Source organism: Hermetia illucens, chromosome 2 (genome assembly GCF_905115235.1).
Source record: "Hermetia illucens chromosome 2, iHerIll2.2.curated.20191125, whole genome shotgun sequence".
Classification (NCBI taxonomy): Eukaryota; Metazoa; Arthropoda; class Insecta; order Diptera; family Stratiomyidae; genus Hermetia; species Hermetia illucens.
This window is the reverse complement of record NC_051850.1, coordinates 99125615-99137908: the sequence shown is the minus strand read 5'-3', so window position 1 is coordinate 99137908 and position 12294 is coordinate 99125615. Positions and strand designations below refer to the sequence as shown.

At 41.1% G+C, this 12294-nt stretch overlaps 1 protein-coding gene across 1 annotated transcript in view; it reads right to left on the bottom strand.

Annotated features, from left to right (window-relative positions):
• Nucleotides 1-12294, bottom strand: part of LOC119649061 (protein rhomboid) — a 429203-nt gene that overhangs the window by 327166 nt on the left and 89743 nt on the right. Inside the window, exon 5 of the mRNA XM_038051045.1 lies at nt 5751-5927. Within this exon, the coding sequence (XP_037906973.1) occupies nt 5751-5927 (177 nt within the window). The remainder of the gene's footprint in view (nt 1-5750; nt 5928-12294) is intronic.

Below are 12294 nucleotides of genomic sequence, written 5' to 3'. Positions count from 1 at the left end.
TTTCAAAACCTTTTACACAATGTCGGTCCCGTTAGAAGATCATTTTCTACACGTTCGCGAATACGCAACGTGGATGTAAACACAAATCAATTCATGCAACCTACAGACTTGAAGTGAAGCAAATACTAATCCGCAACCTTCTTGGTAAACGTAAGTACTCGAAGCCAAAAGGGAACTGACTCCCAGCGAGGTGGCTAGACGTCATCTGCAGGCATCGCTAGTTGATGGTAATTACACTATAGAGTGACACTTGTGGCTGGAGCTGTCTGGGGAGCAGATTGTCTGAGATGGTAATCGAGTATATTTTTGACAGAACTTTGAACTAGAGGAGACCTGACTCCTTTTAGTTGGGCCGCGGATCAGCTGATCCCGTATCTGCAGTACTCAAAGTGTGCAACCTGCTTTTATAATCCGAGAGTTAATTAATTAATGTCCATATTAAATATTAGAGGCAGTAGAGCACTACCCTGGCCAATAGAGGATTAAACATTTCAGGTGGTATAGGTGAACGTAACCCACGGGGCCGGGATATTTTATTTTATTTTTTCAGTCTAAGTGAGGGCGCAATCGCCATTTCGAATCTAAAAGACAGCGCACTAGGGCATAAGTATTTTCACAGTGAAATACTACTGCAGCGGTGTACTTACTTGTGATAGCTGACTGAAGGCAGTTATAGAAATGGTGTTTTTACCTATTCGTACTAATTCCAGGATCATTACAAACTCTCCCCTGTAACGAGTCCTTTAATTCCCACTTAAAAGCTGTCTACTGATCCAGTAGACATCTCACAAACACTTGTTGCATGACATTCTCCAAAATAATGATTGAATTAGCCGAACCGCGAATTTTACCGACAAATGCGTTCACTTCAACAGCTCTAAAAAATAACATCAATAGCGGGAAGGTAGATTGCTAACAGAACCAGTAGTTAAAAAACACCGTCCTATTCGGTGGCGGGTTGAGCTCATCTAGGCCAAATTCTGAACTTTTTTCTGACACAGGCTGGATGACCATCTAGTGTATCATTCACAGATATTTTCATTTTTGATGACAGTACCCTATAGGAGGCAATGATCAGCGTCACGCTGGCCGGTGATTATTACCCTGATTTGACTGATTGATTACTCATTCACAACTAAGCCGACTATTATCCAACGTCAAGTAACAATACAAATCCCACTACCACCAGTGATTTGGACTACGACTTCCCGTACGACGATCCGGACACAAAACATCTCTATAGATGTCAAAAATGGCATAATGAAGATGGAGAAATTCCTGGACTTGTGACACACCAGCGAAACTCCTGGAAGACCGCCGAAGAGGAGCTGAGGAGTAATGAAACCGCTAGCCGAGCAACAGCAATGTAAGTTGGATAGCGACGGCAGTGACTCTGCTGTGGCACAGTCTGGTTCAACTATGATGACAACATCAGCGCCAAAACAAAAAAAACGTAACGATCAGAGGCCCTTCTCAACAAACCAAACGAAAAGAGATCTTTCGCAAAAGTTTTTCGATCCGTTTTTTGATCCGCAACAAAACAAGCAAGAAGATGCTCGAGAAAACGTTAACTCTATCTAGCGGAACAATCGGTCGATAATTGCAGAGCATTCTAGGCATAAAAGCAGTGGCTCCCAGCATAGAGACCATGTGCACCTTCGAGCCAATTTCTTCATTGTGGGAAAACAAAAACGGTTGATTCATTCGCACGATGACGCGAAGGCCAGTCCTAATCCAGTGTTTCAAGTACTGCGTCACAAGCATGTACCATGGGTTAGTAAAAGGCAGGACAGCAGCGCCTTATGTTACAAGTGTGGCGCTATTCTACCAAATAAAAATGTGGCTCAGGAGTTCACTATCGCAATATGCCAATATATATTGGCACGGTAGCCATCTGGGTGAGAGATATGGTGAAGTTGCGAGTGCAAGTTAATGGCCACCTTTCGGTTTTTTGTGCGGAAATGCCTTTCGTCAACGTCTATGTCCATTTTCCGGATAGGATCGACGCCAAGTAGGACAGGATTCAAAAGATGGAAGGGAGAGCTACAGTTGGACGATACCTTTACGTTTAAGTCCTCAAATGGCTCACCCATTCATCACTAAATAACGGTAGTGTCCCGGCATGGCGCCATGATTACGGTACTCTGCCCCCACTTTTACTACGGAGTCCTTAGCGTCAGCAGTATATGTCCTTCAAAGTGACAAACGCCTCCTCCCAATGGTCTGATATCCGTCAAAAACCTACCAGGGAAACATCGGGAAAATCAACGTTCCAAAATTTACCAAAGCTCTCTCAAGAAAAGTAAACGAGCCACAACAACTGCGACTGAATCGTTAACAAGCTCAACAATAAAAATGTGTCTTATTACAGTAGCTCGCAATGCATCCGTCCCGGGAGGTCACCCGTGTACTGGTGAACGGCTGAAACTTCAAATCTACGAAGAAGTTGCCTCAAACTTGAGCCTCAACGGGCCAAGATGTGGTAACCCTTAGATCCGCAGAATACAAAAAAACGAAAAACGAACTCTGACACGAAATCAAATGACAAAAAGCAAGCTGCTACCAGAAGCTAGTCAGTGACATTGACAGAGTCCGATGAGGCGTCGGGTATAAGTTGACTACAAAAAAATTGGCGTCTAGTGATCATCCTGTTCCATTCAAGCAGTAAAGATGGCAAAAGTCGTGCAGTTACGTCTTTTTGTTCACCTAATCTGAGCTGGCGTCGCCAATGAGGGGTGGAGTACTGGAAAATGCCCACTTTTCACTGCAAAGGACCTGAGAGAGACGATTTTGCTCATGCAGGACAAAAAAACCATCAGTACCCGATGATATTTCTAACAAAGTTCTGGAACTTGTATTCAAGTATGTGCCGAACTTGCTACTTAGCGCATTCAACGCATGTGTGACAGCGATTATTTTCCCCCACGCAGGAAAATTGCTAGACTTGTGCTCACTACCAAAGGAAAAGGGAACTTCGAATGGTAAACACACGCAGTTCCCTCACTTGCCTCGCTGAGGCAATGCGTGCTACGAGAGACTTCCCCCCAAACCAACATGGGTTTAGGACAGGGCGATTCACAATTGATGTGATTGAAGAGCGATAAGACTGGCTGAGGCGAATGGTCGCCACTGTCGACGCACTACTCCTTATGATACTAGATGTGAGAAACTTCTCCAATTCTACGAGGTGGTACCACACGCTCCAGACGTTGGAAAATTGTTTCCATATTCCAGGTTTGCCGAAACTGAGGGATTATTTAAAGGGCCGTCCGAATCACTCAGGCTATCGTACGGAACGTTGTGGTCCAAGCTTCACTGGAGGCAGTGAGACTTGTATCGTAACTGGATGTCTGTGAATGAGTACCCAATCAGGGATGAGCGCAACGCTCACCACATGGCCTCCTACATAATACTGTAATCCTGAAGTGCACCGTTATAGCATTGTAAGAAAACCTCTAACACACTTCATGACCCAAATTTAATTGAATTGTTGCGCCATTTATTATTTGAAATGCTATTGAGGGCATGGAACACAATCGAAAGAAATAGCTTGCGAAAAGGGAGTCTGCACTCGTACACGATAAACGGACCGCAAATTCATCAAAGAAATCCGAGAAAGTTTCAATCAAAAGCACGGTGAAGTTGACTATTACCTAACCTACCTGTTCTGCGGACACGGGTGTTTTTAGTCTTACCTGCACCCAATCGGAAATCACAATCGCTCAACTACATTTACATCAAGGATGTGGTGGATGATGCCTGCACACCTTTTTCTTCTGCTGAAGGTGCGAGCATCATCGCCTGGTGGCGGAAGCGTGTCAACTGTCTTTGGACACCATGGTTGAAACGAGAGAGAGACGGGAGACGACTCGTGAAACAGAGCGGCAAGTTACGCTCAAAGCATCCTCAAGAAGAAAAAGAAGAAGATTAAATAGAGAGACAGTGAATACGTCTGGCCTGCGGGAACGTACCAAACGATTCCGGGTTGCTGTCCTAGATATCTATCTGAGGCTGGAGTCCAGTACTGGTTTGTGGTGTGGTGTGTAGTTTGCCAGTGATTCAAAGCAACAAATCTGCCTCCATTACTGCAATGCGGCGTCCTTTGTTTTTGATACAACATTCGGAATCATAAAGGACAACAGGGCTACCAACTCAAACACCTACAACTAATATTAATATTATTACTGTGCACCGTTAATGAAATCTTCGATATCTTACTAGACAAGACATCCCCATGCAGCATTCGATGGAAAAACTCCTGAAAAGTTGCCAAAAATTTCACCTTCAACGATTTTAGACCCTTCTATGATATTATCTTTTTATTTTACGATCGTGAGAGAATTCAACATCCCAAAAAAATTAATTAGAGGAGTTACGCTCATCATAACCGACGCTGAAGCGCAAATCAAAGCAGCATAAGGGGATGGCAACGGATACCATATCCATCAAGTCTACCCATTTGCTTGTCTTCACTGATGATATTTATATCATATGAAGATTTTGTCCAGATTGAGCAGGAGACGCAGCATTTCCGACTGCATATCAACAAAAAAGCAAGATAATCAGATTTATGGTTGCGTCAATTATACATGGGAAGGTACAACTTTGAAGTAAATTATTTAGGATCAAAAATCACCGCAGATATAAACATGAACGAAAGAGCCTCCGCAGGGCTGTTAGTTGCCAATACATCTTATTTCGGTCTATCAAAACCCTTCCGTTCATGGCTCCCCATAGGATCAAAGCTCTTGCTGAACAAGACCGTGATATTGCCAGCCCTCATGTATTTTTCGGAATCGTGACTCATAACACACAAAAATGTGAATTCTTATCCACTTTTGGAAAGAGGATCCTCTGGGAAATCCGGACACCTCTATGCAAACTTGGACAATTCCTCATGAGTCTGCAGTAATAGATAATAGATAGACTCAGCAGGCTGCAGAAGAATAAACAAGGAAGATCCTGTCCAGAAAACTTATCAGGGCAATATCTATGGGAAGAGGCAATGACGGTTCTTCCTTCAGTGGAACGATAGCGTATGCCAGGACGAATTTATTGAATTCGAAACGTTGGTCCTTATACATGTTGCGTACAGTTGTCTTTTTCATCGCAGCGAAGCTGTTATACTCTAATTTCAGACAAGCTTACTTTAGAAATTAAAGAAGAGCCGCAGTTACAGATTGATTCCAAGCATTGTATCATATAGCTTTAACAAGTATAATTCACCAACGTGTCCTTATTGATAACTGAAGCAGGTTTTCTATACACATGGCATTTGCAGAAAAAGCACAAATAGTTTAATTTCCCCAGAAATTATCTAGATTTAATTCAAAAATGCAATGATTCTACCCATCGAACCTAAGAAAAATAGTACAAGGACAAAGAAAGGGCCAATCAACAAACAAAATATTAAAAGCATCGTACAAAATGCCATTCACGATCCAAGATAAATATTTTTCTGACTTCCTCGAATAGAACTGGCTACTGACCGTCAATCAATCATTTTCATCACCATTACAGTCGGCATAAATCAAAGGACGATATCTTCTCCCAAAACGCATTAAATATGCTGTTTAAAAACCCATCAAAACACAATGGGACATCGTTATCCTTATAACTTCTCTACACATCTCACGTTATTTCCTAAATAAACATTCTTATTTCACCGCTGTTCAGGTATTCTGAAGAAAATGCTACTTTAATTGTTTATGAAAAAGAACTGTTATTTTATGTTCCTTGTTTCCACTTACCACATTGACAAAGTCCTGAAATGATACGAATCCAGGTCCTTGAGGTAGTTTCGCCTTCATGGCACGATCATAAAGAAGTTCACGTTTGTTAACAGGCACTTGGGATTGAAATTCAGGTGATTTAAGAGCTACAACAAAATCGTCAACGGGAATTTCACCAAATCCTTCAGGATCAAACTGTAAATAAAGACAAAACAGGTTTGTTAGCATATCTAGTAACTCTTCTGAAAAGAAATTAGATAATTGGGGAAAAAGAAAACTGCAAATAAACACAATATCTGCAATCTTCACGGACATGTTAATCTAGGGGTTGCAAATATTCGCTTCGAGTTTGATACACCAAATATTTTTTGTAATGGAATACTTCGTTTTACTCTAATTCAAGCCAAAACTCCATACAACACAATCAATTAAGATGAGACAAACTACGGCGATTGGTAAATTTCTTTAAAATCATTAAGAAGAGAAGCCACTATCTTTTAATTATGAGAGGAAACTGGGGAAATTATTTTCAGAGCTGACTTAATCTAATGTTTACATAGAGTAGCGTCGACGACGGTGTTGTTTTGACTTCCTGAATGTCACAAAAACTTAAAAAATGTAAAGATGTAGAAAGCAAAGCAATAGATGGAATGTTTGCTTTCTGGTAAAGTAAAGTAAAAAGTTAAACCTAGAGCTTAATACCAAATCAAAGTCCAGAAATATAATTCACTACCAGTGATTAATCTCTGCAGCAGAGGTTTTTTACTCTTTGTCCAGAAGAGTCCCGACCCTTGATTATCGTAAACAGCTTATGATTTAGAGAGAACTCCTTTCCATCTCGCGCCACTGTGTTTTCTCTAAAGCTTAGTGGTGGCTGACGCGAATCCCGTGTCGTACGGCAGTAAGATGCGCATTCACGACCTATAAATCCATTTCTGACAGGGTGTTGACAGTAAGATTCCAATCCAGATTAAAGAGCATCACAATTGAGCAGTGCTTCGCACCAACGCAGTTTTCGTACATGGACCAGAAAGAGGCTTTCTGTGCGCAACTTCACACAGTTAACAAGAGGCTTTCTAAAGGTGTGGTGTGATCCTGATGGGTGAGCTAAATGCCAAGATGAGCTCTCAAAATAGCGTCCTCGGGCATGTGACGAGCAACAGTGAATTCTGTAACTTTCATTCCATCGAGCACAGGGTATGCCATAAGGTCAGTTGGATTTCGATAGACCGGTTAGAAACATCTAATCAGATTGACCATATCATAGTAAGTAGTAGATTTAGGAGTTGTCTTCTGAATGTGCTTAACAATAGAGGTGCCGGCTCGCAGGTATTGAGAAAAGAACTCAACCAAAAATAATGACGAGCACAAGGCCGCTATCAAAAGTCTATATCACTAGCGTGGATGAAGTTGTCGACCACGTTTTCGATACAGGACTGGATGATTGCGGAAACGTGTAACATCCGATGAAATTTCACATCTCGTCAAAGATATGCATAGTAAGCCAAAGTAACATGTATGGTTGCCATTCACCCCTTGGTAGGGTTTATCGTGTCAGTCACATCTATTCGTCATTGTTCGCAGTTCACTGAAATGCGCTCTAAACCTCCCGAGATTCTCGCACTCCACCTTTACATTCTGCTCATGGAGCGACCCAATTATCGGCCATCTTGAGAAAGTGGACTCCGCCGCATAGCGTAGCCAACAATGTAACTGTCGCCTCCCCTTAATATGTGACCTACCCACTGCCACTTCCGTCTTCCGATCACAGCTCGTATGAGTGCCAGGCCTGTGTGCCGACCGAGCTTTTCCTTTGTAATAGTGTCAGGCCAACGTACTCCGATGATGCCACACAGACAGGTGTTTACGAAGGGTTGAAGATTCTAAGTAACGGTGGAGTTCATTTTTCAATTGCTACTCCCATATAGCAACATAGAAAAAACACTAGCACAGAACAATCTCAACTTGATTTGGTGTTGAGATAACTGCGTTTCTAGGTTTTAGACAAAGCAGCGAAAACGTATCTGATATGCTAATGCTAATGCGTCGACAAACATCTAATTAGGTGCCACTGATTCTTAGATATTCAACTTGATCGGCACCTTCGATGCTTTGTCTATTAAGAGGGTCATCCCGTGTGAAGGCAGTTTTTTTCGCTTTTTTTTTTAACATTTTTTGTGAAGAACTGGATAAAGCTACAAATTCAAATTTTTCACCATAGATTTATTAATATCGCGCGCATAGTATTTTTTCCAGCATGATCGCATAGTTCGTTTTTGAAATACAGAGCAATTTATACACCCATCTCCAAAAAAAAGATGTTTTTTCTGCTGCCACGCTGGAAGGCGCTGCGATCATCTTAAAGAAAACAGTAAACAGCATTTTAACGTGCGGACTTAACCACTGTCCGCAAACTAGGATTATTAAAAAATATTAAAAGCTAAATTTTTGGTGCCTTGTTAAACTTATTTTTGTGAATTTTGGTGTTTTTTCAAGGCTTCTTCAATAAATAAAAAAAAAACTACTGAATTGATCGCAATTATCCTAGTTTGCGGACCGTAGAAATATGTTTTGAATATGTGTTGAATAAGTTTCAAAGAATTTCGTTGAATAGAGTTTGGGCTATGGGAAAAATGCATTCGAATGCGATTTTTAGCCATAAAACCTTAACTGACCATTAGTCCGTTATCCTACTCCATAGACCCTAGGTTCCTTAAATTAACACATGTACAGCCTTGGCTTCATTTCTTGTCCGTTTAGCGAAGTCATTCAAACGTTATTTGGACCGATAAATACGCGCTTTATTACGGCAATCAGCATAAATCTGGCATGTGACTTATCACGTGTTTAACACTACAATTTTAGAAGGACTCCGAATATCAAAAAATCACTTTGCCTATATATTCTACACTATATCTAGATACAATTGATTCCAAAAAAAAATTCGATTCCGCGGATCCGACCCACCGGATGACCCCCTTAATGCAATTTCCAAATCCAAAGTCATTTCACCAAATTATACGACCCTGTGAGAAAGCAAGCAGATTTCATCAGCGTAGTCGGAGTGTTTGAGGAAAGCTGCCACGATCAATTCAATTCTTCCACATCATGAAGAACGTCACCAATAACAGGAAAAAGTAATGTCGGTGATAAAGTGCAACCCGGGCGGACTCCACTTTTGACTTCAAATCCCGCTGAGATATTACCTCGTTGCAACACTTGACATTTTGCAATAACATGTGTTGCCCTGATAAAAACTATTAGTTTTTCGAAATGCCCTTCCTGCGTAAAGCATGCCCTTAATAATAGTACTATAATTTTTAGTAAGTGACTGCAAAACAACCCTAAAGTTCATCCTATAATTATAAAGAAGCAGCAATATAGGCTATAACATAGAGCATGTTCCTACCAAGTTTGGTGGAAATCGCACTATTTCTAACAAAGTTACAATGGATCCAAATTCTTGCTTCTCTGCAAATTTGAGATTTTGAATGTCAATATCCCGCGTAAGTGAGTATCTTGAAATAAACGTGCTCGGTGCTAATGGGACAAATGTTTACTCAAATATTTTTACATGAGTGACACACAAAACTTTTTATACCTGAAGCGTCCAGCTTCCGGTTTCACGACTTGTTGTCATTATGTTTTCAACAACTTTTTTGGTTGTTCAGTTCAGTGGAATTACACTATGCAGCCGCATTTTTCTTCTTAATGGCTGAAGTGTGTAAATCCCCGCAAATAACACAAACGCACCGTTGAACGCAGTTTATTTTTCTAGACCAAATTCTTGACAATTCTAATATTGGACTTTTTTTACGAAACACTTCTACAACAATTCCTCCGTGGAGTTGATAGCATATGTTACTCATTGGATTCAGTTTCCCCTTCTTAAGTTTGGCCCATCAAGTTCGAATTCGACTCGATGAGGAAGTTCATCATGATATATATTGTTACATATTTGCCATTTGCAAACCTTCATTTTTTAGGGTTTTGTGTCTGTCTATCTGTCCGTCACACGCGTTTTTCTCGGAGACGGTTGTAGCGATTCGCACCAAATTTGGTAGAAAGGTGGAAACTGTGAACGCTCACGCATATAGTGAGTCACATCCTTTTACGTCGAATTTAAGGGGGGGTCCCCATACATGCAAAAGGGGGGTGTAAATTTTTTTTTCATCAGATATAGTCATGTGGGGTATCAAATTAAAGGTCTCGATTAGTACTTTTCGAAGCCGGTCTTAGTTTTGACATTTGTTGAAAAGGTGCGGAGTGCGGGGGCTGAAAGTGATCATTTCTTTAACGAACCTATTCTCAGAAACTACCCAACCGAAAAATCTGAAAAAAATCAGGGGGCTGTCACTATATGGTATCTAGGCTCCGAAATACCCTACATACCGATACCTGTTCAAATAAAGTTAATAATAGTATATTACTAAAATTTTTAGTAATTGAAAGGAAAACCCCCCTTAAGTTCACCCTAGAATCACAAAGCGCGTAGGTTACAGCATAGAGCATGATCCTACCAAATTTGGTGAAAATCGCACTATTACTAACAAAATTATACTAGGTCAAAACTGTCGCTCCTCTGCAAATTCAAGACTATGAATGCCAATATCACATGAAAGTGAATATTTTCACATAATATATGCATATTTTACGGGCTACATGCTAATGGGACAAATGCACACTCAAATCTCTTTATAAAAGATACACACAAAACCTTTCGTACCTGAAGCGTCTAGCTTCCGGTTTCCCGACTTGTTAAAGATTAGGTTTTTGTCTGCTACTTGTAGTCTAACCTAACATTGATAGACAAAGGGTAGCTTCCTCCAAACTATAATTTTTATTTTTAAATGTAAATATATATGTATTTCGGGAGCGACTTATCCCCTTTATCAGTACGAAACAATTGTAGTTTAGAGGAAGCTACCCCTTGTCTATCAAGTTTGTCTTTAGAATCTTAGCGATCATCTCCTTCTTCCAGTCGCTGGGGAGAGGGATTCCAAGGATTTCTGTACGAATAGAAGTAGCAGATCTCTAGCCACTATAGGAGCAGCGATAAAAAATTCTGTGATGAGACCGTGAAGCACACATGTTTTACTTCGTTTGAGTGCATTGATAGCTGAGAAATTTAAGCATGTTACGGTGACTAACCCTAACTCCCTAGCCTGTCGGCGGAACTTTACCGGATGGGATATGATTAAGAACCGTGGTGAAGTGTTTTTTTCCACCTCTTTAGTTGCTCGTCACCATGGACGAGGAGTCAACTGTTAACATCCCCACAGGACCATCGAAAAACCCAAATCCTTTCATGGTATACACTTCTGAAATCATTGCGTTCGGCGGCATCTTCCGCTTTCCTAACCAGCGCAATAACATATTCCCTTTTGCCACGACATACACCAAGGCTTGTCTTCGGAATTTCGGACAGTATCGGAGCTCAGGCGCATCATGTTCGCCTTCAATCTCTTCAGTCACCAAGATAGTATGACGCCCCTTCGGGACGTCGTCGACGAACGGCGCAGCATCCGAAGAAACAGCATCCTCGGCCCAATGCTCACTGATGTTTTTGCACGGATTGGTCAGTGTGTTTGCCGTTCGATTGGGAAGATAATTCTCCCAATGTCAAGCGACAGCTGATCGTACAAGCAGTCGATATTGAACTCCGGGTGGAGGCGGGAGTTTGTAGCTCTCTAACCTGACGATAAGTGGTGGACGCAAAACGCAAGCGAAGGTAAGTGGCCATTGGGTGCTGATCCGTCCGAAGTGGTCAATCTGATTGTTCGTACGGTGTCGGTCAGTTGAAACTCAACTGACTTTATGGCAGGCTCTGTGCTCCAACAATGTGCCACCAAGGGCGAGGTATGGAAAGTTGCAGAAATCCACAGACTTCCCACCATTATCGTTACGGTCGCCAAGACCGTGTTTCCCCGTCACCATGACTGTTGACTTTTCTAAAAAAAATCAAACTGAATATGGTCAAGTGCTTAGGCAGTCTCACCTAAGCTTTAAACAAATTAAAGGCTTGTATGCTTGAACCATATTGAAATTTTATTGCATTTGAACACTTATTATATACACAATTTTTGCTTACAGGTAAAATTCTTAGTAGACTAAAAACCGTAGGTACGAATATTACAAAAAAAAAAAAACGCTATGTCAACCAATTTCTCATGCAATGTATTTTTAGCTGATTTTGTTCAATACATTTTTAACGCGAGTTCTTTACCATCGTTGTTGACAATCGAAACTAATACCTTGCATGCAATTATTGCGAGTTAATATTATACTCTAGATAAAGTATGTGTTATTTTTCTTATAAAGACTTATTCTGATTATATTCTAAACATTCTGCCCAGCCAAGAACCACTGGTTCTTCTATTTATCGTGGTCGCACCACTGGACCGTGGATTCAGGAGATGTCCTGGGTGATGAAGTTGACTGGAAGCTTTGTGACTTGCAGAATTTGCAAAGGAGCGCCGTGATGATGCTGGTAATCAGGAACCCGAAACCGAGCCCGGACCTTAATACGATGGTCTGATGCCTAAGATGGTGCCAAGTAGTA